The 26,748-nt window shown below is 36.7% G+C and overlaps 1 protein-coding gene across 8 annotated transcripts in view; it reads right to left on the bottom strand.

The window, feature by feature from the left end:
* The window catches only part of EYA3 (EYA transcriptional coactivator and phosphatase 3), a 96,325-nt gene that overhangs the window by 32,474 nt on the left and 37,103 nt on the right, over nt 1–26,748 (bottom strand). For 6 of the 8 annotated variants that reach the window (XM_061184652.1, XM_061184653.1, XM_061184651.1 and 3 more), the window contains 5 exons: nt 20,211–20,254; nt 17,106–17,185; nt 12,244–12,310; nt 9,218–9,354; nt 2,360–2,497 (listed from right to left, as the gene is read on the bottom strand). In XM_061184652.1, coding sequence (XP_061040635.1) covers nt 2,360–2,497; nt 9,218–9,354; nt 12,244–12,310; nt 17,106–17,185; nt 20,211–20,254 — 466 coding nt within the window. Of the gene's footprint in view, nt 1–2,359; nt 2,498–9,217; nt 9,355–12,243; nt 12,311–15,980; nt 16,018–17,105; nt 17,186–20,210; nt 20,255–26,748 lie in introns of all 8 variants that reach the window. The other 2 variants (XM_061184656.1, XM_061184658.1) reach the window with 2 other exon arrangements.

Genomic DNA, 26,748 nt, shown 5'->3' with positions numbered 1-26,748 from the left:
AAAGGTTGATATAAAGAAGCCAGATCTAGTTAATCAAAGGGTTTTCATGAGCACTGAAGTATAAACTAAAGAAAAGGTTTTGATCAGAGCTGATCAAGCCAGAAGTGGAATTTGCTGTAATTTCCCTAACTTCCCCCGGGAAGATGGGCTATTGTCAATTGTTGAAAGCTTCTGGAGGGGATGAGGGGACATTGCTGTTTTGACCACTTTAAAAAAAAAAATCAATACAATGCTCCTTGTTTTTATTCCGTGGAATGACTGGGTAGTTACACAGGGGGAAAGATGAAGCCCTGGAGAGCTGACATTAATTATCTGTGCTAAAGGAAATGAAAAGTGGGGGTGAGGAGAGTGATACTGATAGAGGAGAATCCAGGTGATTCAAATGTGCCAGTAATACCCATATTTCCTTTTAGCCAATTGTTACCACTTGCTTTCTACCAACTTTTTCTCAGAATAAATGGCAAAAATTGATAACTTGATGGTTAATTTCTGCCTTAATTTCTACCCTTTGCCAAAGTTCTAACTGCAATATAATGGGCCAATAGGTTAACCAGAAAAGGGAAGGGAAATGAATTTAAGTACTTGCAAGTATAGGTTCTCAATTATGGGAGGTGATATTGATACCATGACTTCTACACTGAAAATCATAAACATTACACCCATGTGCTGGGGTCAGGCTGCCCAGCTTACATCCTTGACTTATTTACTGTGTGTCTTATGTGCCAAATCTGTAAAATGAGATTAATGACCGTACTTCCCTCATAGGTGTGTTGTGATTACATGAGTAACACCTATCTCTGCTAAAATAATGCTAAGCACATAATATGCACTTAACAAATACCAACAGTGATCATTATTAGCACAATGGAGGAAATTGGGTTAATTGATCTAAAGGGAAAAAATGTACTAAAAGGTAAGAAATTAGGATAGTGGCAAATGAGGTTGAAAGCATAGCTTCATGACTTTTTTAAAGCAATGGGTCTTAAAAGACCCCCAAAAGGTAGCTCCTCTTGTTTTACAAAGAGGGAGAAGTAAGCACAGCTATCAGGTTCCTCAAATTCAAGGTACAAGTACAGACGAGTGGTGGTTCTACACCTTGGGAGAGGATTATTAATATAAAGGAAGAGAACTCCTTGCTCTTCTTTCATGACCTAGGTGTAGTCATCAGAGATATATCAGTTTAGGAGGGACTTAGCTACTAGATTTGCCTGTAGTTGGACCCCAAAGCCTACCAAAGTAGAGGAACACTTTATAAAAATGAAAGGGGGTAGAGGAGAAGACAAAGTCATGCTCTTGAGTTTTTTCCTCCTGGTTTGTTCCCATTTTAGAAAGAAAGAAGGGGGAGGGGACAAACATAAAAAGAAGGGAAAATAATTAAGAGGAGACTCTGTAAACAATAAGAGATAAAGGTAGCTCAGAGCAAGGTCTTAGGAATGTAGTAACCAGTTGTTCCCAACAGACTAAGAAAAAGTAGTCCTCAATCATTTTATTGAAAACAGTTAATACTGAAAATCAAAATATTTTGTTTAATATAATCTACATCAAAACAGTTTTTCATCATCAAAGTTTATATTTTAAGAATACCTAGGACTGGTTTTATAAGGAATAATATTTAAAAGCTGGGAGAAATCAGGAGAAAGGAGGCAGATGAGAAGCCAAGTAGATGGACATTAATTTCCAATTTGGAGCAATGACAAATTCCCTGCATTGGACTTGGAAGGGTAAGGAATTAACTTCACAGTGCCTTTTGAGTTTCTTTGTCTTCATTCCAAATAGTCCTGTCATAATTCTAACCTTTTAGAGGAAGAACTCAAGAAGGCAGAGATGTTTAGAGTTCAAGCTTTAATGCTATGCTTTCCATCACAAAACAGAAACAACACTGAATTTTTTGAACAAGAGAAAACCTCACCAAGAAGTAGTAAATGGGGGTGGAGGTGTAACAAAAACCACAGCAGAAAAGCAGCACACATCTCACAAAGCAGCACTCAATCTCACTTTCCATTCTATTTGGACTTCACATAAAAGAAGTCAGCAAAGCTCTAACCCATGGAGTCTTCTGCTCATTTACAGGACAAAATGCCACTGAGAACAGACTAGAACAAAATTAGACAGGTTTTCTGGACACCAACGTGCAAAAGAGGAGTCTTCAATTTTATGAAGCAGTTCACAGTCAAAGGCTTAAACTACTTATGAACCACACTCCTAGGTTCTAGTTTGTCTAACACAAAAAGCATGCACAAATGCAAATATCCTACATTACCCAGTATGTTTGGAGATACAGGTAGATTAAAAACAAAAAACAATAATAATTAAAAAACAAAAACAAAAAAACAAAACACACACAACCATGCCTGTTTACCTTGAATGGGATAAGAATAATGTGCTGGGCTTGGCTGGCTTGTGGTTAACCCTGTAGTGCAGGTAAGAACACTGTGTTGACTTGGAGATGGAGTCTGAGTTAAACCACTTTCAGGTTTCATACCTGGCCACAATGCACCTGAATCAGATAAATTGGACCAATTACAAACAAAACACTGGAACTGAGGAGCATGGTTATGCTTTCAAATATCAGCCAGTAGGTTTAAAATCAAAATCTTAAAACAAAAATAAATTTGCTTGTAAGAGAAAATTATTGAATCTCCCACTCGTAATATACCACAAGCAAATACAATTTCAAAGAATTGGGGAATGGGGCCATAGAAACAAAAATCTTGTCAAAAACCCAATAGTGATATGTATGTATGTAAGTTCACTTCAATGGTTGGGGAAAATTGATCAGCAAAGGGCTACTGACACCCTAGCATTGTTGTAGAGTGCCTGACATTCCTGTAGAGTGATAAATCATTTATCTGCATTGTCTAGGTAGGAGACATTCCACATACGTTTAAAATTCACTTACCCATTAAACAAGCACCAGATTTTTCTAAAATGTATGTATACTTCTCTGCCTTCTTAAGCTGGTTATTTTGTTACCTTTATTTCTTCTGATTAGGAAAGACATACCTGCTTACTTTTATAAATTAAAAAACATTAACAGAAATATAATTTCTAATTTTTAGAAATAATAAAGTCATATATAATCCCACCATCCAGACTTAACCGCTATTCACAGTTTGCATAAGAGTCACTCAGATTTCTTCTGTTTACTAATCTCTTTCTTCTTCTTTTTAATAAAAATGGGATGTTACATGCTGTTCATAATTTGCTTTTCCACATAATACCTGAGACATATCTTTCCCTGTTAGAACATATAAGACATCATAGCTATTCACTTTTATTTTTATCACAATGCTCCTAAGTGACAATCTTTCTAAAAAATATTTATATCCTTTCCTGCCTTCTTAGCAGGGAGGAAATAATGACCATACCTTTTCTCAGATCTATACTGTGCTGTGCTATGTACATTACAGAAACATCCCCAGAGGCTATATGTGAAGACATTTGCTTATTACTAAGTAGAACTCAATTATAGTTCTATGATTTGAAGGCTCTTGTATCACTTTGTCTTTTCTCTGTGATCTGTCACTTCTTGACAATCTCCTGTTTCTGGCTGTATCTCCTTTTTCATTTGCCGTAAACTAGGATATCATTAAAAAAGCTTGCTTCTTCTACACGACAGCCTAAGGATATCCTTTATGAGTAAAGAGTTTTTGTCATAAAAAAATTTTTTTTTTGGCCGCGCTGTGCAGCATGCAGGATCTTGATTCCCCAACCGGGGATCAAACCCATGCCCCCTGCATTGGGAGCATGGAGTCTTAACCACTGGACTGCCAGGGAAGACCCCAAGTTTTTGTCATAATTTTGGCTATGCAAAAGTCTATTAAAAACCTCACTGTAGGGAAGAGATATGGGGATATATGTATAGGTATAGCTGATTCACTCTGTTACAAAGCAGAAACTAACACACCATTGTAAAGCAATTATACTCCAATGAAGATGTTAAAAAACAAAACAAAACAAAAAAAACCTCACGGTGCTCTGAATAGTTATAGCTGCTGGATCAATATAGTTGAAGCTGGAAATTAGGCCCAAGAAAATTCATCAAACACATTCCAGGTAAGAAATCAATACCAAGGTCAGCCACAGATTCAAATTCAATATTACCTCACTTCATATACTCTTAATCTGATAAGAAATTTATAAATATATAATGCTTTGAGAATAAGGACCTCTGCTTCACCAGGGCACTCAGATATCTTAGTGTAACTCAGATCTGTAAAATCTGTTGATAAGTAAATGTAAGAATAGTAAAAGGAGATGTGAAAATCTTAAAAGGTTCACAGTGGAACATGGTAATTGCCTTGTCTCAAACTCTTTTTTTTTTTCATTGAAGTATAGTTAATTTACAATGTTGTGTTAGTTTCTGCTGTAGAGCAAAGTGATTTAGCTACACACACACACACTTTTTCAGATTCTTTTCTATTATAGATTATTACAAGATATTTAGTATAGTTTCCTGTGCTATACAGTAGGTCCTTGTTATTTACCTATTTTATATACAGTAGTGTGTATGTGTTAGTCCCAAACTCCTAATTTATCAAACTAAAGCATTAAGAAAACAAGACATATTCTTTTCTCACCTACTAAACACATGAAATAACATATTTGAGGAGATTAAGGAATGCCAACATCTCCAGCACGAATTAGGAGGGTTGCCCTCCACCCCCTTCCACCCCTTGGTTCATGATGATTTTCAGTCTTGCCCAGGTAAGCCACAGCTTAATTCCTTGTTATGGCTGACGTTTAACAATAAAAAATATTTGAGAATGTAGTTTTTTTAAACATTTATGATGTGAAATTTGAATATTAGTGCTAAGATTCTTGGTGGTTGACTATCACACTTTTTAGAAACATAGAAACAACTTGCCTTTTCAATGTCACAATAACTTTCAGATTTATTGTAATCAATGTGTTTTTTTTCTAAATAGGTTCTGAACCTGAGGTGTTGGGTTTGGAAACATGTTTATTATTACACTGTCCTAAAATACTATCTTACTAATAAGAATAGTATTAACTGAGAGAGTTTTGCTAGTCTCATTATTCAGTATGTATCTTTAAAGTTTCAAAATGTAAAATTTCTATAAACTGGTCCATCTTATAAGGTCAGAAATTAGTGCAAAATGTCCAAGACAAGTAGAGAAAATAATAGATAGTTCTGAATGTTTTTGGGCAGAAACATAAAGTAGCTATTGAATATTATTTTATGAAGAACAGAGGAATAAAAGACAATATGGACACTGCCTCCAGTATCACTGTAGCCCTGCTCTTTAAGTGTGTGTGTATCTATCTGTCTATCTTCCTTTAAAAGCACTCTTTCCAGAATTCCAAGTAACAAGTAGCATGACCAAATGGTGTGACTGTAGAGCACTAATGCCAGCAGCAAAGAAGAAATGAAATCCTGGCTTCCTGACTCCTGGTCCACTGTTCTTTGCCTATAAGTAGACTTTCTCAAGTCATTTTAAGCACCAAGAGCCTGATGTAGAGCAGCAGCTGATCTAAAAATGGCAAAGGAAGTCTGCCTCTGAGTGCTGTTCTCCTGCTGCCCCACAGTGGGGTCTTATCACAAACTCTACCCAAGTTTCTCAGCACAAATACTTCCCCCCTATTGGTTAGTCACTAACCAAACTAATCTGAGCAGTTCACTTTGCAGTAATATATAACAGAGTAGTGGAAATTTAGAGAAGATTCGTTTGGTTAAGAATTGAAGTACATATAAATGCTAAAAAAACCACATGAAAGAATATCTTGTTGATTTAATACCTCACTGGGATGAGCTCTTATAAATACTAAGTAATTTAATCTGAGTACTTTTGTTAACTATAAGTAGATGTATATTATGGAAAATATAGAAAGTGAAAAGAAAAAAATAGCATAGTCTCATCACACACACAAAAAATACAGACAATTCTCATTTTTGCACGGGACTGTGTTAACTGAAACCTATACACATTGGAACTGTGTCCTCACTTTGCATGGTTCCTTGGTAATTGAGATCAAATCTGTACTGCCTGTACTGTTAACATTCAGTTTTTCTTCCAAATTATTCTTTATGTAAATATTTTTAAAAACTACTAACTTGGTATATTATATTGTATTTTCAGTTTAATATAATGCTTTTTTCAATTAATAATAAACTTTTTTCAAGACACTAAATATTCTTTAAGAATATGATTTATAATGGCTACACGGTTTTCCATTCTATGGATACACTGCAATTTAACATATACCTTTCAATTCAATATGTCTGTTGTTTTCAATCTTTTGCTATTATAAATAATGCTGTGATGAATATCTTGGTAGTAAATTTTTGTGGTTATCTCTAATTAATTCCCTAGGATAAATCCCTAAAAGTAAAATTACTGAGGGATATGGCATGAACATCCTTAAGACTCTTAATACATACTGTCAAATCTCCATCTCATATTAAAGTTCTTTTAAAAGAAGGTAGAACAATGGCAGTTAAGCCAATCTTTTATGAGCCCCTAAAAACGAACGAGTACCCTTTCTCTCACACGTATTCATGCAGATCACTGGAAGTTAAACCTCAAATCCTCATTCTACCATCTCACCAGATTTCTATATAGCTCTGAAAAGATATGACCACCATTCCTTTACTTTTAAAGATTAGTCATAATATGGGCTTCTTAGATTTCCTCTAGTCTTTTCTCACTTCTTTAAAAGGAGGAAACTTTTAAATTTCAAACTCAACTCTGAGATTAACTTTTTCATACAGACCTAAATTTATGAGCACTTCTGGAATTAAACAGACCGGGGTGCACTTCTAATCCTAGGCGTTTACTAACTGTATGACCTCAGGTTAGTCACTTAATCCTTCTAAGCCTGTTTCCTCATCTATAAAAAGGGATAATGCTGCCACTTACTTTTTAGGGTGGTCCTGAGGATTACATAAGAAACTATTGTAAAGTGTGAAGCACTCATTCTCAGCATACTGCTTGCGTAGTAAGCACTCAATATTATTACAATATATTATTAATACTGTATAAATGTATAACATACAATCGTATTACAGTAAGATTTTCTAAAGCTCTGTTTACATCTGAAATAAAATAACAGACTAGCTAATCTAGTTTTAGTGCTAACAGGCAACACTAAGATAATAAAATTACCAAAATCTTCACAAGAAAAAAAGAAATGGAGTCTTTTTTTTAACTGAAGTGTAGTTGATTTACAATACTGTGTTAATTTCAGGTGTATAGTATAGTGATACAGTTTTTTTGTTTTTTGCAAATTATATTCCATTATAGGTTATTACAAGATATTGGGTATAATTCCCTGTGCTATACAGGAAGAAATGGAGTATTTTACATCTGAGTGATATAAAAGAAAAGAAGCCATGTGTTAAAACGTAAGAAAATGTCTTTCAAAAATACAGTCACTTTAAAAAGCATTACACACACACACACAAAGTATTATAAACATTTCCCTAAAATTTCCTTTATAAAATTTGAGAATATGCCATACCTATCATTCAAAGGCAAATTAAGCTAATGAACAGTTCTCTCTGAATTACTGATAAGAAAAACTTATTAAACAAGTTTCCCTCACCCCCAATTATTAAACAGAAATAGATTAATAAAAGAGCCTGTTATAACCAATATTTCTTTATAAAATAAACACTGTTTCCTTCAAGTTTTTAACAGGGATCTACCTATTTTACAGATTTTTCTTTCTTTCTTTAAAATGAGGGAAATGCTGTGATTATAAAAGATACCATAATATCTAGGACCGATATGCACATGGCATTGTGCTAGGTATTCCAAAATCTGAGTTCAGAGATATAATAAGAGTTTTATTTAACACTGAACAGCAGAAATAATCAACTGTTCAACAATGTCATAAAGGGCTTTTGGCTTTCTAATAAAGAATTTAAATCAAAACAGAGAGTAAAATAAAATGTGAAATACTTTATACTTGCTGGCCTATTGTTAGCCAGCTGTTGATAAATTAGCTTTAATATATGCAAAAAGAAATAAACACAAACATATTCACAGAGTCCTGCTTCCAAAAGGACTGCTCAGTCTTGCCTGGTTAAATATATCAGAAACATAAAATTTTAGTATATACCGACAGGCACTGAGGCATGGGTGTACAAACAGGAAAACAAGAGCATTTCTGTTTCTCTTCTCTCATGAAGTTATCAACTACCACTATCATTAAACATAACCCCCAATTTTTGTTTCTAGTAGTTATCAGGAGCTAAGGAATGCTAACAAGCCTCAAGATAAGAAAGCTGTCAGTATCATAAAAGAGTAGCCAAATAGGCCAGGAAAAGTAGGAATCTCAAAACCAAAAGCAAGCAACACCCAGAATCTGTGGCAATCTGAAAGATTTTTCTAATTCCTAGCTAGTTTCAATAAAGGCTACACAGTTATAATTTTATTAACATATTGAATATTTTTTTAAAAATACAGTATTCTCTTAATTTTCTGACACCAGTTCTAGGAAAGCAGGGAAGGGACAATAAACCACACTGACAATATCTATCAATTAACACACACACAGAAAAAGCACAGATATTAAGTGCCCAAAGAACCTCAAACTGACTTCTAGTAAATCATTCTAATTTATAGTTCATGTACAAGATACCTAAAACCAAAGAACAAAACTCTCTATGCACATGATAAGGTTGTACAAAATTGGGGATTTCCCCCTCTAAGATGACTTTCTGGTTCAGCAGAGCAACAACTGATCAGTTTGGGGCAGCAGGGAAGGAGAGGGAGAAATTGACAAAACAGAGCGGGGTTGGGGGGGGGCAGAAAACTATAAGGTACATTCCATCTGGATATGTAGATTACCTGGTTTTAGCAAGAAATGAGCCACCTCAAAATAAATTTGTCATGGTATCATGTTTTGTATGAAGTAAGTCAAATCAACAGTAATTCCTCAAAGAGTTTCCAAACACTTGAAGATTCCAAGCTTTACAGTCAAGACTTAGTATCCTGGAAATAGCTACATTATGGCAGATAAACAACTGAGTATTGAGAAGTTATGATTTTATATGACATGCATCAAATACACTGCTGGAAAGTTGCATACCCAACTTCTATCACACCTGTGCCTGAGCAGGTGCTCTGCCAAGAACAACGTGGCATCTCTCAGCTTCCTGATCAGCCGTGCTCGCTTTTGGGGGAAAGACGGAAATTTCTGGGGGATAAAATCAACATTCTTAGCAACTGCTCACAATAGAATGCCTTACCGAAAGGAGGTAGTCCGTATGTTTGGGTTGCCTGAGGGTAGACAGCATAGGGTTGAGACTGCTGCAGTGGCTGATACTGAGTCTGCCCAGGGTAAGCAGTTTCCGAAACAGGAACTGAGAGAATATGTGCATAAGGTCTAGAAAAGTTCAAGAAAACAAAAACTTTCATGTGAGAAAAGTAGGGGAAATAGCTAATACCACTAACAGCAAAGAATCAGCAGTGAGGAGACTAACCTGCCACATAAAATGTCTCTTACTATGGTCAGAAAGTAGAATTATTTTTTCCTTTCCAGGTTCTACTGTCACCTACCTAACAAACAATTTTACAGAAAATTTAATAGTTTCAAATATCTTCCTCCCAAGGTCCAGTTACTATGCCTCAAACATTTGTGGTGTGCCACATGCAAGGCCCTATGTGAGATACAAGTATGGACTAAACTCGTTTATGCCCTTATGTCTAAATATAGAATAAAACCCTAAAATGACAGAAAACTGGACAGAACAGGATTGGCAACTGGCTCCATTCTCCACCTAGCCCTCTGGGCCAAACTAAAGTTCTGAGAGGGAAAGTGGGACTTAGAGAAGAGGGTGAGGCTGGCAGAGAAAAGGTAAGCAACCATATTAGAAAACAGGGAGTACAGGTGTGGCCCAATATCCCCAGATCGAGCCTATAAAATAGAAGTCACATAACTAATAAAATCCAGGAAGTTCTAGACAGGACACAGAACTGCCCAGCTGATATTTAAGCCAGAGTACACTGCCGCTAGTTGGTGACAACCACATCAGGTTTAGCTAGAGATTTGAACTTAACAGTGAAACTTCTGGGATTTTAAACTAGCTAGATGACTTGGTCATTTTATCCATGGAATAAGATGGTGCCACATTTTATGCACTGAATTTTTAGATACCGGTTATTTTATTTGATAAGTTATGCTGTACTTACAAGCAAGAAAGTGTCATATGTACCATGTAGATCATAACAATAAAATAATGGGGGAAAGGGGTGTTTCAGAAAGGAAAAGATTTTTTTTCCCCCAGTTTTAGGGAAGAAGAAAATGAAGGAAGCCTATAAAGAAATGGTCTGTGAGCTGAGCAGATAGCATGTGCAGAAATGGGAGAGAAAGGGTGTTTTAGGAAAAGAGAAAAACTCTGGCAAGGGTACAGAGGAAGGGCTTCAGCCTGCAAGGAGCACATATTATATTAAGGGAAAGTATAAGAAGACAGACAGCAAAGACCTTGAATATGAGGCTAAAAGTGTTCAACTGGGAGTCACTGAAATAGTTGAGCAAAGAATGACAAGATCAGAGCTGTTCTTTAATAAAGATTAGTTTGACATTTCTTTGTAAAATGGATTGCGGAGGGTGCTTGAAATAGAGGCGGTTAAAAAATGCAATGGTTTTAGCTAAGTGGTAAGGAGGTCTGCATTAAGATAGAAGGCATAGGGACTCCCTTGGTGGCGCAGTGGTTAAGAGTCCACCTGCCAACGCAGGGGACACGGGTTCGAGCCCTGGTCCGGGAGGATCCCATGTCCGGCGGAGCAGCTGGGCCCCTGCGCCATAACTGCTGAGCCTGTGCTCTGGAGCCCGAGAGCCACAACTGTTGAGGCCCGCCCACCTGGAGCCCGTGCTCCACAACGGAGAGGCCGCCGAAGTGAGAAGCCCGTGCACCACAGCGAGGGGTGGCTCCCGCTCGCGGCAGCTGGAGGGTGCCCGCACGCAGTAACGAAGACCCAACACAGCCAAAAATAAATAAATTTAATAAATTAAAAAAAAAATTAAAAAGGCAAAAGATAGAAGGCAGAGATAATAAGGTATCCTGAGTTCAGCAGGTATACAAATATTTTTTGAACGAATGAATGAATTTGGAATATGTAATATTCACATCTCGGTAGACCCTAAAAGACTGAATTTGAAAATTTCTATTCTTATTAGCCAGATCTGAGACCAGGAAATAGCTCAGGTTGTAGCTGTTAATCAAATCACGTGAGAATGATTTAAAATCTTAGTGACTTCGAATGGATTAACCTCCAGATATGATAAAGATCATAATATCATTTTTTATATAGTGTCTTTATAGCTCAAATTATTTTCTTATCTTCTTCATAATGATCTCAGAGAATAGTTTCAGTCATTTCACAGAAGAAAAAAACCACATGAAAATGACTGGCCCAAGAATGCTATTAGTGTTAATACCAGGTTAGAATTTGGAGAACTCATTGAGTTGACTTTTCAATTAGCTCATTTTTTTAATGAGCTAATTTAAACGCAAAATTCAAAGGAAAATTCAAAGGAAAAAGTTTTCTCTTTATAACATACCCATACATATCACTCACCTCTGTTACCAAAGGTGAGTGTTCTTTACGTACCCTGCCTATGTAAGCACATCAGAATTTATCCCAGTTTAATAAAGCACACTTGTATGTATCTATGTATGTAGGCTCACTCTATCAATGCACAACTGCTGGCTCGAACATACACACTGTTCTGCACCTACTCATCTTGGAGATGATTAACTTAGTGGACCTTAAATGCTGATCTTACCCCATGAGGCCCAAAATATTGCCTCTTAATGACTTCAACCCACTAAACCTGTTTAATCTCAAGCCTAGTTCTACTCTTGAGGACACTCCTAAAACAATAAACTGAACATAGATTAGGCTGAGAAGTCCCAGTCTGAGGCTGGCTTCAGCTTTTTAAATTGGTCTCTCTACTAAAGTAGAGCAAAGAGAGAATGATCAGAGGTCAATCAGTAATATGTTTTCATCACTAATGGTATTTTGCATTTTTCAGTGCCTATTCATTTTGAGCAAGCTCCTGGGTAACAGTGATCTATTCCAGACAATCATCAACTTTTTAAAAGGATGTTACATAGACTATATTTAGAGGGAATGAAAAAACTGGAGTAGGGAAGAACAAGAAAGGTGAAAATAAGTTAAATGTCAACTTAATAACTTAAATATCAAGTTAAATTTTGCAATGAATCTAGAGAAAAAGCATACAGATTTTTGAAATAATTATTCAACTTACTTTGCAGAATACATTTGTGAGGTATAATCATTGGATGAGCGAGGGATGTAATCGGTGCATGTCATAACTGAAAGAAAGATATCACCAGGAAAAAGTTAGAACATTTTAAAAATGAAATGGGGAAATTTCATGTCTCACTGTGTAGTCTTTCAAACTAAATAACAGAATACAACTTGGGCATCAGAAATTTAGAAAGACTATGCAGTAGGAAATACCTCACTCTTCTAATAATGGGTTTAGAGACTTTTAGAGACAGTAAAAGAAGCTAGAATGCAAGGGGTATGGTAAAGCGCTCGAAAGTCAGTACCAACTGACCTCTGCCTTCACCCATCACTGATCTACAACCATAGATGAAGCAACTTCCTAAGCTCTCAGCTGTGCTCATAGGCAAACTTAAAATGCAAGATCTATGTCTAGGAAACCACATTATACTTCTTCAGCTTATTCATTCTCTGGGTGCTTACCCTATTCTGAATAAAAGGTCATAAGAATGACTTGCAGGAAGACAGATTTGGAGCAAGAACCCAATTTTATTAGAAAACTGTAGCTACTGCTGTATATAATCAACAGCAGAAAGATGTAAGTATGCTTCTGTATTACTATTTTTTCAGCTTTGTAGTAAAGGCTTTACGTTTGGCAAAGCAGAGACACACCTGAGGAACTGATGTAATACTCTGATAAACCATCAAGTAAAGAGACTTTCACAGCTAGTGTCCTCTTCACCTCCATGACTTCATCCAGAATAGATACCGTCATGAGGCTTGACCCTAATGATTTCATCTGGGATAAATACTGTAAATATTCAACTCAAGTTTGACAGATAGCAGAATCCTATTCATTAGCACTATTTCAGTCCATATTGTAGACAGAGTAACATCACACAGAGCTTGTACCAGACTCCTGAACTGTTCAAGAACTTCCCTCAACAACTATAAAGGAGGTTGCTCTATTGTGATTAGGGACTAAGGGTGAACCAACTAACTTTATGTCTAGCTGGGTTCCCTGAGTGTCTGACCCAAAAAGGGAACCCTGATCAAGATCAGATGCAGGGCCAATTCATGCCCAACAGTATGATAAATCATCATCTGTGAGTTTATCATGAATCTTGTCCACTGCCGTTGTTCAAAGTCTTTGAAAATACTTAATGGCAATTTGCAGATTATGTTAATCCATAATCACTTTGACAAAAATGAAGGGGATCTCAATTAGATCTAAAGTTCTTAGCATGCATCGCATAGAATGGAAGTTCATTTGAATTCTACATAATGGTTCCTTCTCTGCTGACAAGTACATTCAAAAACCCAAATCCTTCTCCTCCTCTGATTTAATTTAATTCTAGAAGAGGTCCACAAAACATCCTGGGAGATCTAGGCCAATTTTTACTTCTCTAGAGAATGAATGAGCCTTGATCTTTGCAGCACTTGGGAACTATGAAAGGCTTATAAAGAGTCAGGGCAAGGGACTTCCCTGGTGGTCCAGTGGTGAAGAATCCGCCTTCCAATGCAGGGGACGAGGGTTCGATCCCTAGTCGGGGAACTAAGATCCCACATGCCATGGGCAACTAAGGCCGCGCGCCACAGCTACTGAGTTTGTGCGCCTCAACAAGAGAGCCCGCGTGCCGCAAACTACAGAGCCCATGCGCCACAACTAGAGAGAAGCCCGCGCACCGCAACGAAGAGCCCACGTGCCGCAATGAAAGATCCCGCATGCCTCAAGGATGATCCCGTGTACCATAACTAAGACCCACTGCAGCCAAAATAAAGAAAGAAAATAAATAATTTTTTAAAAAAAAGAGTCAAGGCATAATCTGCTTAAAATCTGTAACTTCTCTGTCCCCTTGCCAAGCTGTGGGACAGCTGCCTTCCTACTAAATTGCAAAAGTATTAAGATCATTATTGTATGTGCGCTAAATACCCAAGTTTTCTGTTCCCTTGTGACAAAAAATTACATGTGAGGTGGGATAATCAAGTTTCAATGACCTATGTCAGCTACACAACAAAGCCAGACCCCAGAATAAAATTACACAAAATGGAAATAGAACCCAAATTTCTTTAGCTTTGTGTAAATAAATTTGAATGTGTTTAACTTTGCACTGGTTAAAAAAAAAAAAAAGCAGTGGAGATGAAGCAAAACCTTGAAATATATCCTGAAGGTAAAACTAACATGACATCCTGATGAATTTGTATGTAAGGAATGAGGAAAACGGGAATACAGGATAATTTCTAGGTTTTCAGCTTGAGTAATTAGAGGGATAGTGAAACCACTTCCAAAGATGGGGAAGTTCGGGAAGAGGACAGATTTGGTGAGGGCTAAGGGAATAGAAAGCTTTCACACATTTTAAGTATGACTTTCCTTTTAAATATCTAAGTGGAGATGTCAAGTAGGCAGCTGGATTCACAAATGAAATTAGGGGAGAAGTCAGACTAGAAATACAAATTTGGAATTCATTAACAATGTACAAAACATTTAAAGTAATGTAGTAATGGATGAGAGGATGCAGAAAGAGCAAAGACGGTAGACTAGAACCAAACCCTGAGGCCCACCAACATTCAGAGTTCAGATAGTAGAAGAAAGGCCAGCAAAGGAGAAAGGTGGGAGAAAAAATAGTGGGAGGCAGGATACAAGGAGAGAAATGTCCCCTAGAACTAGCACTTTCAGTTACTGAAAGTAACTAATGACCTTGACAAAAGCAATTTCATTGCAAGAGTGGTGACAGAAGCTAAATTTGAGAGGGTTGAAGGGTGAGTGGGAGGTGAGAAAGCAAGTGAGGGCAACTCTTTCCAGAGGTTCCAACGGGTCATGGAACAAAGAGAAGGTCTATATCTAGCGGGGGATGTGGACCCAAAGGACGGTTTTTTAAGATGGTAGATACTGAATCATGTCTCTTTACTGACAGGATGGATTAAGAAGAGAAGAACATGACGATGCAGGAATGGTATTAGGATAACCAAAGTACCAAAGTACCAAAGTCCTTGGGGGAGGTGAGAACAAATAGGGTATGAAGCACAAATAAAAGGTTTTACCTTTGACAGGAGCAAGAATACTATTCCAATTCTGACAAGAATGAAGCAAGATAACATGGGTACAAACACAAGTAGCTTTGAAGATTTGGTGGTGGTAGGATAATAAGGGAGCTTCCTGTCACAGAGAGCTTCTACTTGAGAAGGAGTCATCAGTTAAGCATGAAGAAAGGTGAATGAGTATAGGTGCTTTGAGACGAAAGAAGTGGTGTGAAATATTAAAAGGTAAAACTCATGAGTAAAATGTAGTAGGGTGCCCACTTGAGGCCCTGTGAGTAAATAGTCAGCTAGGTGTATAATTCATCCAATAACGTTCAGCTATTTGAATGCACTTATAGAGAAGGTGGAGAGTTGGATTAAATTATGACTGGGGTTTAGCAAGAAGAGTACAAGAGGCCAAATTATTGAAGGTATTTGTAAGGGAGTAATTATAATAAAGAACCATAGAATCTATGCTGAGTAAAAAGGGACAGGAAAACAAGAAGGACATTATGGGTATTGGATAGGTCATCTACATGGATATTGAAATTACCAAGAATAATAAGAGTCTGGATGGAGAAGAAAAAGAAGATATAGTCTTTAAAGAGCAAAATGACTAGGAGTTCAGTCTGAGGTAAAAAGAAATGTGGGGGAGGGACATAAATATAGACTTCAAAGGAACTAGAGTTTTTGAGAAAAAAAGAGAAATGGTTTTCAAGAAGCAAGAAGACAACTTACCTCTGGGCCCTGAAGTATATAAGGAACAGGCCTTTTTCTTGGGGATGAGTGAGATATTTAAAAAATTAGAGTAGACACTTTTCATTGATTAGAGCAGTTTCCCATATGTATCAGAATTAGCTATCTTCTTGAAAATGCAGATTTCCATCCACATCAGGTCTACTGAATGATAATCACTGAAGATGAGGCTAGAATTCTACATTACAAACAAGCACTCCAGATGACTCTTAGGTATGCTGAAAGTTTGAGAACCACTGGAACAGCATCTTTGAGGAAATAATATATACAACTCAAGACATACCATTTTTTTTTAAAATAGGCACACCATTTTTTAACACATGGGAATTATATAAGGTTAAGCATAATCATCTTAAGATATATCCCCCAAACAAGTATCTTTTCAAAAAGTGTCTTACACAAATTTATCCTTTTAAAGTGTGTGGGAAAATATGGAAGGGCACAGCTATTGGGCTGGCCAAAAAGTTCGTTCGGGTTTTTTCCGTAAGATCTTATTTAATTTAATTTCAAGGAGGACTATTTGCCCTATGGAGCATACCACCATGATATGTCAGAGAAAGCTCATGTTTCCACAGGAAAAAAAAAAAGAACATTCTACAAATTTTTGTCTAATGCATGAATATAACTGTTCTACAAGAGAATAAGGGTTGGTAAGTGGATCCCTGAGATGGATCTCCCTCAGGGCCCAGTATCAATCTTGGGCCCTCGGGGCTTACTTTTCTTTTTTTGGCCTAGATGGATAGGTAGAATTATTTGGTTATTAGGAAGGCAGAAAAATATCAAGCCCTCTGGAGAACAGTCAGAGGTTGGCCCACAAACTTTTCTGATTTTGAGTAAGGCACTATTTATTACCTTTAGAACATCCAATCTCGAAACAAAAACACAATCACCAATCCCTGGGGAGTGAATTCCATGTGATTTTGTTCCTTAGCTGGTATGTCAATAAGGCTTATAGGAGAGCACAAGGATGAACACACAAACAAGGCAATGAAAGGATTCTGGATATTCTGAGACAAACAAGGCAATCAGTGAAAACCAATTATAAAAGAATAGCATCACCTGGTCACAGGAACACCTCTTCCATGGTGCACAGAATATGGTACTTACTTTCCTCCGACATGGTAAGGTTTGAAGCAAGGCTTGAAGTTTCGGGTTTCTGATCATTGACTTCAGAGTTGCTTACTTGACTGGGAAAACCAAAATGAATACATTAGCCCCTGACTGACCTGCTGCATTGCTAAAAGTGATTAAATCAAACCCTTTCTTCCTAGGTAAGTAAGAGGCAAGGTAAGTCTACTTTATGAAATACTTATTCTTGGTTTTTAGCGGCTACCTAAAGAGCTAGGGCCAGGGCTAGTACCTTCAGCATTCTACTGTTCTTCGTCATCACTTCAATCTTTATATCACTCGGAAATTCCACCTAAGCCACAGGCAAGTCGGGTTTTCTCTAAAGACCACATGGTAAAAGAAAAATTCCACAACACCAAAAACTGCTGTCACTTTATTTCCAAAGTACCAAAGGGAAGTAGGAAGATGCCTGATTTCAGACAATGGTCCTCATAATCACTTGACAAGTTTTTTCAAATCATACACGCTTGCTTCCAAGAAGGGGTTCTGAACCTTAAAATGGTGCATTCCACTGTATTTCCTTTCCCCCAATTAAAAATAAATTTTTATTTGTTATCATTCCCAAAACTTAGCAACATCTTTTTAAAAAAACTTGTAAGACAAATTAAGAGAAATTGTAAAAGATAAGTCATGTAAACTGGGAGGACAAGTCATTATGTTAGACACTTTAATGTTGGGAAGATACTCACTGAAATTCTGAATTGGAGATTATACTTTCATCCCTCACAATGTCCTCCCTCTTCCTTCTATCTTACTTTCCACTCTCCACATATTCCCTCAACTACCAGTATAGCACAGTGCTTAAGAGTGTGGATTCTAGAACCAGATTGCTTGAGTTCATATTCCACTTTGCCAAAACTAGCTTTATGACTTTAAGCAAGTCACTGAATTTGTTTGTGCTCCAGTTTTTCAACTGTCAATGAGGGATAATTATAGAAGCTACCTTTTAGGGTTGTTATAGAAATTAATGAGTTAATATATGAAAAGTACTTAGAACAGAGACTAGAACAGAGTAAGTACAATATAACTGTAGCTAGTATTATTACAATATAACTTCTCCCCAGCCCAGGTATTCTTCCCACATTCATGTTCCCTAGCAAGAAATCTGCTTTGCTGTTTTACACTCCAGGGAGACGTGGAGTTCACTGTCCCAGACACTACACATATCTGGAAAGAGTAGTTTTAAAAAGAAAAAAATTTTAAAAAGAAATGTTACTTACAAAAAAAAATACACAGCACCAAAATTCTTAAAGCTCTCATTATCTTTTCTGAATGGACCTCTAATATTCAAGCATAATATCAATAAAGGTTTTTTTTCCCGGGTATATTCTCAAGGTTCAAACAATTTTCCCTAAGATGTAATTAATTTTTAAAGGTAAATCCCCAGATGAAGTTTATTTTAATCTATTTACTCAACTGTCTGTATTTCTGGAATAGCGCTTAATATACTAACCAAGATATTACTATGGGAATTGAGGGTAAGGGTAAGAAATCATACTGAATAGTTACATCATTGTTTCCCAAAATGGCTTATTTCTTATAATTACCTGAATGGTGAAAATACAGACTTTTGAGCCCCATCTTATGCTTAATTAAATAGGATTCCAAGGAGAAAGGTATAAACCCAGACAAGAACTTCACATTTCTGACTACAATGACTGGTCTTCTATGTGTACCTGAATAAGTCTGGGGTTCACTGTTATACCCACTGTTGAAAGACTATTTCTAGATCCTGTATCTGAGAAGGTATATTTGTATGGTCTGGCATACAATGGACCAGTTCCTAAAATCCTATGGTCCTGTAATCTTATAGCAAAATCCCCTACTTATTCAACTGAGTATCTAGAGATTAAATAGAAACAACGGCACCAAGACAGTGAATTAACTCCAGCACTTTGTTAAATATTTAAAGTTATTGTATCTAGAAAAATTATTACTGTCTCAAAATATAATTATTTTCAGTTATATAAACATAAATTCTACTTAACAATGTGTGTATGATATTAAAAAAAATGCTCCAAAATAAAATTTCCCTCCTCCAAAAAAGAGCAAAAACACCCAAACTCCAAAAGTAAGCACCACAAATATTTCATTCTCATTCAATAGAACTCCTGTCAATAATTAACACAACCAACCAAAGAATGGATAAACAAAGTGTGGAATACAGTGAAGTATTATTCAGCCTTAAAAAGGAAGGAAATTCTCACACATGCTACAACATGGATAAACCATGAAGACATTACACTAAATGAAATAAGCAAGTCACAGAAAGACAAATAACTCATGATTGCACTAATAAGAGGTACTTAGAGTACTCAAAATCACAGAGACAAAAAGCAGAATGACGATTGCCAGGAGCTGGGAAAAGGGGAAAATGGAGAGTTATTGAAGTCTTTTTTTGGGGAAGGGTCAATGCTTGATAGTGAAAATATGACAGATCATTTAATTGGAAGTGTATAACACACAGGGCTAGTGTGACAATAGAATAAATAAGCTGGAATGATAGTGTGTGTGGTGGTATAAGAGTAGGATTCTTAAAATTAAGATGTTAAGAGGTGATGCAGTTACCAGTTCATATGGTTGGTAGACGAACAACAGAAGGTAAGAACTGTGGACAACTTAAAATCATGGTGTTGTGAAAGCCAGAACATGACATGCAAAGAAGCTGCCTCTTTTCTACAAGGGGAGCCAAGCTAATGACTAAGGTGTCCCATATCCATTTGGTAATTAATGATTAACCCCTTGGATTTTCCTTATTTCTGTCTTCCCTATTATGTATACTGTACATCTGACTGAAGAATATTCACCATTGTGTCTCTTCCACATATCACAGGATCTGAGAGATACCATGAGATTGGTATATATTGTTGAATAAATAATGAATAAATGAAAAAAATCACCACCTATGTGTTTCAAGGACAAACTTTTAGAGGAAAATTTTCACCTTAAACCAAATAATTTCAAAACGTAGACTGATGCTAAAAACCAAAAACAGGGTAGTCAACCCAAATCACACCCATATACTAATCAGCATGTAAAAACAATTATAAGTAGGTCATTAAAAAGAAATTCAACTCTGTATACCTTAAAGTTTGCTCTCCTGATTCCTGCATCTTGGCTTTTTTCACCTGTAAAAAAATTATACAAAAGCATCAATGTCTTGATCTGTTTTTAAAATCATCTAGCTACTCAAGTGGCAGCCTAATATTAACTAATAAATTACAGGGTAACTGTTTCCTTTTGTTTCCCTTAGATTTATTTTATTAATCCCTATTATATTTTAGAGTTAGAGATGTACTTGTTTTTCACATGAGGCTCTCTCTTTTTTTAAATGAAAAAAGTGTTTGTCAGATTCAAGGTAAAATAAAAGGTTTACCAGGATTTTTACTCAACACAGAATGTTTACCAGGATAAGGTATCCAAACTTGGATACAAACTGGTTAGTTTAAAATTTTACCAGACACACAGTTTTATTCTCACACAGTAAGTATGGCAATCTCACTATCATCTAATCATTTATTTAACAGAAATATCTTTATATTCAAATTACTTACATGCCAAAAATAAAAATAAATTCTAATCAGGTTACCAGTAATCTAAAAAATATTCTTCACACTATTCTGTCTTTTCCCCATATTTTCACCTTCTCTAATTCCTTCTAAGGTAAAAGCATTTTCATTGAAACAGTTTAAGAATCCATAAATGAAAGATCAATGGTCAACACTACTAAGTTTTCCCTGTTTTTTTATATGACAAAGAATTTGATTTTAGAGTTTTCTGATTAGAATTACTAGTTATAGTAGAAGTATGCTTAGTGTGCTTAGCCATACAAATTATGAAAACTTAAAGTATTTCAAGCTGACAAAGAGTACTGCCAACCACTACAAAGAGTAAGAACTCACAGAGGCAGAAACTTTGCTAAACAATTTTAAATAAACATATCCGGTGGGAATATAGCTATTTAATATGATTAAATTTAACAATTCAGACAACGTAAATAATAAATACAAGTTAAATACAAGGCCCATACAATTTCTAATGGACAGCCGCTCCTCATGAGAAAACATGACAAAATAAATAAAACCAAATACTCTTGGTTATTTGCTTATGGCATATCAACTCATTATATAATGCTGCCTTAATTTTCATAGGTACCATAAAGATAAAGAAAAAAGGGGCATTAAAAAAGAACCCTGTAGGGACTTCCCTGGTGGCGCAGTGGTTAAGAATCCACCTGCCAATGCAGGGGACACGGGTTTGAGCTCTGGTCCGGGAAGATCCCACATGCTGCAGAGCAACTAAGCCTGTGAGCCACAACTACTGAGCCCGCGAGCCACAACTACTGAGGTCTGTGCACCACAACTACTGAAGCCCACGTGCCTAGAGCCCGTGCTCCACAACAAGAGAAGCCACCACAACAAGAAGCCTGCGCACCGCAACGAAGAGTAGCCCCCGCTCTCTGCAACTAGAGAAAGCCTGAGCACACCAACGAAGACCCAACACAGCTAAAAATAAATAAATAAAATAATTTTTTTTAAAACCCTCTAAATTTAGAAACAAAATTACAGAAGCATATGAAGAAAAAAGAAAAAAACAAAAAACAAAGAACTTTGAGGTAGATAAACCCTTACTAAGCATGATATTAAATTCAAAAGCCATAAAGGAGAAAATAGACTGATTTTACAAAAATTCAAAACTTCTGTATGATAAAAGATACCAAAACCAACCAGGAGGTCAAGGAATTCCAGGATGGTATACATACTGTGACAAGAGAATTTAATTGTATTACAAATGTATGACATAACCTCACTGAAAGGCATAGGAGAAAAATGCGTTGATGGAATAACGCTGGAAAACACGTTTTGACTGGAAACTGCAAGGCTAAAGATAAGAAAAATTCAATTTTCTAGCTTATCTACTGCCATAATTTCACAAATGACAAAATACAGGCTCTTGCTATAATATAAATGTGCTGTCCCTCCCACCTGAAGATGACAGTATTTACATAAGGTCAGATAATAACGTAATTTTCCAATAGTGGTGATGAATCTACGCTTAGCTCACCCAAAGACCTTCTTTGCAATCAAAGAAATGAATTTAAAACAGTCTATGGTCTCCTAACAGTAATCCATATAAAAAAAAAAATTAAAAAAAAAAAAGAGACCTCCTTTTCCCTTTCCACCATGTGAGGTCACAGGAAAAAGATGGCAGTCTATGAACCAGGTAGCAGGTCCTTACCATACACCAAATCTGCTGGCGCCTTGATTTTGGACTTCCCAGCCCCCAGAACCGTGAGAAATCAATTTCTATATGAACCACCAATTCTATAGCATTTTGTTACAGTAGCCAGAATAGACTAAGACACAGATTGATGGCATTTTCCAGACCCCCTTACTGTCAGGTTGGAGCTATCCATGTAAGCCACTTCTACAACTACCCCTTAAAAACATCTCATGTGATTCTTCAATCCTCTCTTCCATTTCTTTGGCAACCATGGAGGTTACAGTTGAAGATAATAGCATCACAAGATGAAAGAAGCCTTCATGGAAGACTGGCCCAGGAAAGCTGTCAATCCACATGAGACTAATGTGAGAGAAAAATACACTGCAGATTCATTCTCCAACGTTAAATGCCTATAGTGAGAATTCTAGTTCATATTCATGCTATCATTCATTCAACTGACTGTTCTCTACCAAGCCCTCCTGAAAGGGAATATAACGATAAACAAAATACAGTCCGTGACCTCAAGGAAGTTACAGTCTGGTTGAAAAGAAATAGATAATTTCTAAAACAGTAAAACAGGGACTTCCCTGGTGGCACAGTGGTTAAGAATCCGCCTACCAATGCAGGGGACACGGGTTCAAGCCCTGGTCCAGGAAGATCCCACATGCTGTGGAGCAACTAAGCCCGTGAGCCACAACTACTGAGCCCGCGTGCCGCAACTACTGAAGCCCGTGCGCCTAGAGCCCGTGCTCCACAACAAGAGCAGCCACTGCACGCAAGGAAGAGTAGCCCCTGCTCGCCACAACTAGAGAAAGCCCACACGCAGCAACGAAGACCAAACGCAGCCAAAAATAAATAAAATTTTAAAAAAGTAATAAATAAAACAGTGAAATAATGATTCTGATAGAAGTTCAAGGTTCTATGGAACACAAAGAAGGAGCACCAAACCCAGTCTTTTTACTGGGGGGAGTCTAGAGAATTAGAACTCATTTGAAATAACTTAGGTACCTGCTTATAAATGTGGAAATAAAATATTTTTAATTGATATGGTATCCTTTATAGTTTGAAGATTACTCTCCTTTATCGATAAGACAAAAAGAAATTAGGGGTTGAGTGTAGTCGTTCTCTCTTTGCCACTTATTCCATCCTTTTATTCTCCAAACCAAAACCACACATTTTAGGGTCCTTTTCATTGCTCTCAATCAAGAATATTTCCCAAGCTTCACTCCTTTTCCATGTTTTAGCCTAGAGTACACTGTGGTTGTAATCATGTACCACCTCTTTTGTCTACAGTATTACTAATTTCTTTTTAATATTTAAATACAAAAGGCACATATGCTCATATTTTTAGAAACCCAAACCATACAGATATGTATAAAATAAAATATAAAAGACCTTATTCTGCCCCCAAACCTCCATGATTTCAGTATTAAGTTTCGTGTATATTCTTCTAAAAATTTTTCCTATGTATATATGTTCTTTTAAAACTTGAGCTCAAAGAGCACCCTGATAGCTATAAAGGAGTTTTTTAAGTGCTTCCAGTTTGCCAGGAACAGTGTTAATTTATACCTCCTATCCTAAAACCGAGTTTGGTTAGTGCCCCCTTTCACTCTACAAAAGAGTTCTAGTTCGGACAATAATATGAGCCGCTTCAGAGTAGCTGAGAAAGATGAAGACTAGGGTAAAAAGATGGAGTGATTTCAAAGTAAGTGATGACCATAGAGAGAACCATTTCTGACTGCAGAGGACTGAGGACTGACTGGCAACAGGGGAAAGTGAAAGAGAACCTGAGGCTAGGATTTATGTTGTATTGTGAACAATGACTGGAACAATCTCGAGATAGAGCTAGCAAGTAGTACAGAAACAAGAAAGGGATAACTCAATAAGGAAGAGACAATGTGATTAAAATAACTCCAATAGTAATGCTCATCAGCAGCATCTCTCTTTATACACAAGTAAACAGCAGGGTTAAAAATCTTGGCTTTATTCAAGATATGGAAACAACCTAAATGTCCATCGACAGATGAACGGATAAAGAAGGTATGGGGTGTGGGTGTGTGTGTGTTTGTGTGTGTGTGTATAATGGAATACTACTCAGCCATAAAAAAAAGAATGAAATAATGCCATGTGCAGCAACATGGATGGACCTAGAGATACCACACTAAGTGAAGTAAGTTGGAAAAGAAAGACAAATGCCATATGATATCACTTATACGTGGAATCTAAAACACGATGCAACTGAACTTATCTATGAAACAGAAACAGACTCAGACATAGAGAACAGACTTGTGGCTGCCAAGGGCGAGGGGAGTTGGGGAGGGATGGATTGGGAGTCTGGGATCAGCAGATGCAAACTATTATATATACGTATAACTGAATCACTTTGCTGTATACCAGAAACTAACATAATGTTGTATATACCTCAATAAACTATACCTCAATAAAATAATTTTTTTTTTAAATCATGGCTTTATCATCATCAACTTGGGACAGGACCATTCTTTCCACTCAAGTTTTAGATTTCTACTACAGCCTGTGAAAATTAGCTTTACTCAACATCTGACATTTACTCTTCTTATTCTAATTATTTTTAACAGTTAATAAATGCTCTATATTTTCTTAGATTCTATATTTGTCTGTTCGGCACCCACTAATCACAGGGCCAAACTAAGAGCCAAAGTTGCTTACATCTCCCCTGCAATCTAGAGCCTATATTCTGAACCATGCTCTGAACTATATTCCCCTGCTGTAAATCAACCCAGCGCCAGATACCTAGTGATAGCTTCTATACCCCAAAACCCTCTGGAATTATTCAAACTAGCCAATCCTAAATAAACAATTACCCTATGTTACATTGCTTCACACCTTGCCTGTGGAAACCTCAATTAAGGCTGTAGCCTATGCATTCTCTTAGAATTCCCCTATGCACCTCTGCCTCCTGAATGACACTGGTGCTTACCCCCGTGACCCTGTGTGGTCTGCTACGTCTCTCATCTGTAAGAGAACTGTAACATGAAACTTTTTAAAATAATAAATTTATTTATTTATTTGGCTGCGTTGCATCTTCGTTGTTGCGCACGGGCTTTCTCTAGTTGCGGAAAGCAGGGGCTACTCTTCGTTGCGGTGCGCGGTTTTCTTATTGTGGTGGCTTCTCTTGTAGCGGAGCACAGGCTCTAGGCTCCCAGGTTTCAGGAGTTGTAGCACACAGACTCAGTAGTTGTGGCACACGGGCTTAGTTGCTCTGTGGCACGTGGAAGCTTCCCAGACCAGGGCTCGAACCCGTGTCCCCTGCATTGGCAGGTGGATTCTTAACCACTGTGCCACCAGGGAAGTCCAAACTTTTTTTTTTCTTATTTTTTTTCAATGGCACTGACCTCTTCATGTAGTCACTCAATCACCTTTATAAATTAAGACCCAGGTACAAATCAATTTAAAAAAAAAAAAAAAAAAGATGCCCCATGACAATCACCATTTATAGTCAGCAGAAAATTTGTGGGTTTAAAACAAAATTTTTTTTTAGTATTTAAAAAAAATTTTTTTTTTTAATTTTTTGGCCACATCACGTGGCTTGTGGGATCTCCGTTCCCAACCAGGGATTGAACCCAGGCCCCTGGCAGTGGAAGCACAGAGTCCTAATCACTGGACCACCAGGGAATTCCCAGAAAATTTGTTTTTAAAGCACTTTAATTTCTTACCTCTCTCTGAAGTAACAATCAGATTTTGCACATCATATTATAGATACTGAACAGAACAGCAAGCAAATGAAGCAGAGAGGAAAAAATGACTCACCAGCAGGTCAGCTTCACAATTCTCATTACCTTAAATAGGTAAGGAGTGACTAACAACAATACTCATTTCAACAGTATGTCAACACTTACATAAGTCTTTTGAAACTATGACTAGACCTTTGTCTTACTATATTAAAAACTCAATGACAGAATCTTCTTTGGTACATTTAGCGTCTCTAATTCACCTATTTGTTCTTATAGTGTATATCTTAGATACACCGCTGAGGATGATTTTTAACCCTACCATTTCCCTGATTATTAATGTTCCACCAGGGATATGGGATGACATTTTAAATGTTTCAAAAGGTCCTTTTACCAACTGCTTATGTCTTCCTAGTTTTATACTTAAGTGAGGGGCTAAAAGACTAATAGCAAAAGAATCACCAGTATGCACGTCTCAACATAAAGTGAAATATTAAAAATATATCACTGATGTAAAGAATACATCTAGAACATGAAAAACATACCCTATTATCTGCTTTCAAAATTCAAAGTTTTTTAGGTTGGATTTTCATAGGGAGGTAAACATGTACCACTCTATATTCTCTCAATATAAAATGCAAGAGGCTCATTCAGGAGAGCAAATTGAATAGCAAACTGAATCAGTATTT

The sequence above is a fragment of the Eubalaena glacialis genome, chromosome 3 (genome assembly GCF_028564815.1).
Source record: "Eubalaena glacialis isolate mEubGla1 chromosome 3, mEubGla1.1.hap2.+ XY, whole genome shotgun sequence".
Lineage (NCBI taxonomy): Eukaryota > Metazoa > Chordata > Mammalia > Artiodactyla > Balaenidae > Eubalaena > Eubalaena glacialis.
The sequence above is the reverse complement of the archived record's forward strand: the minus strand, read 5'-3'. Positions and strand labels throughout refer to the sequence as shown.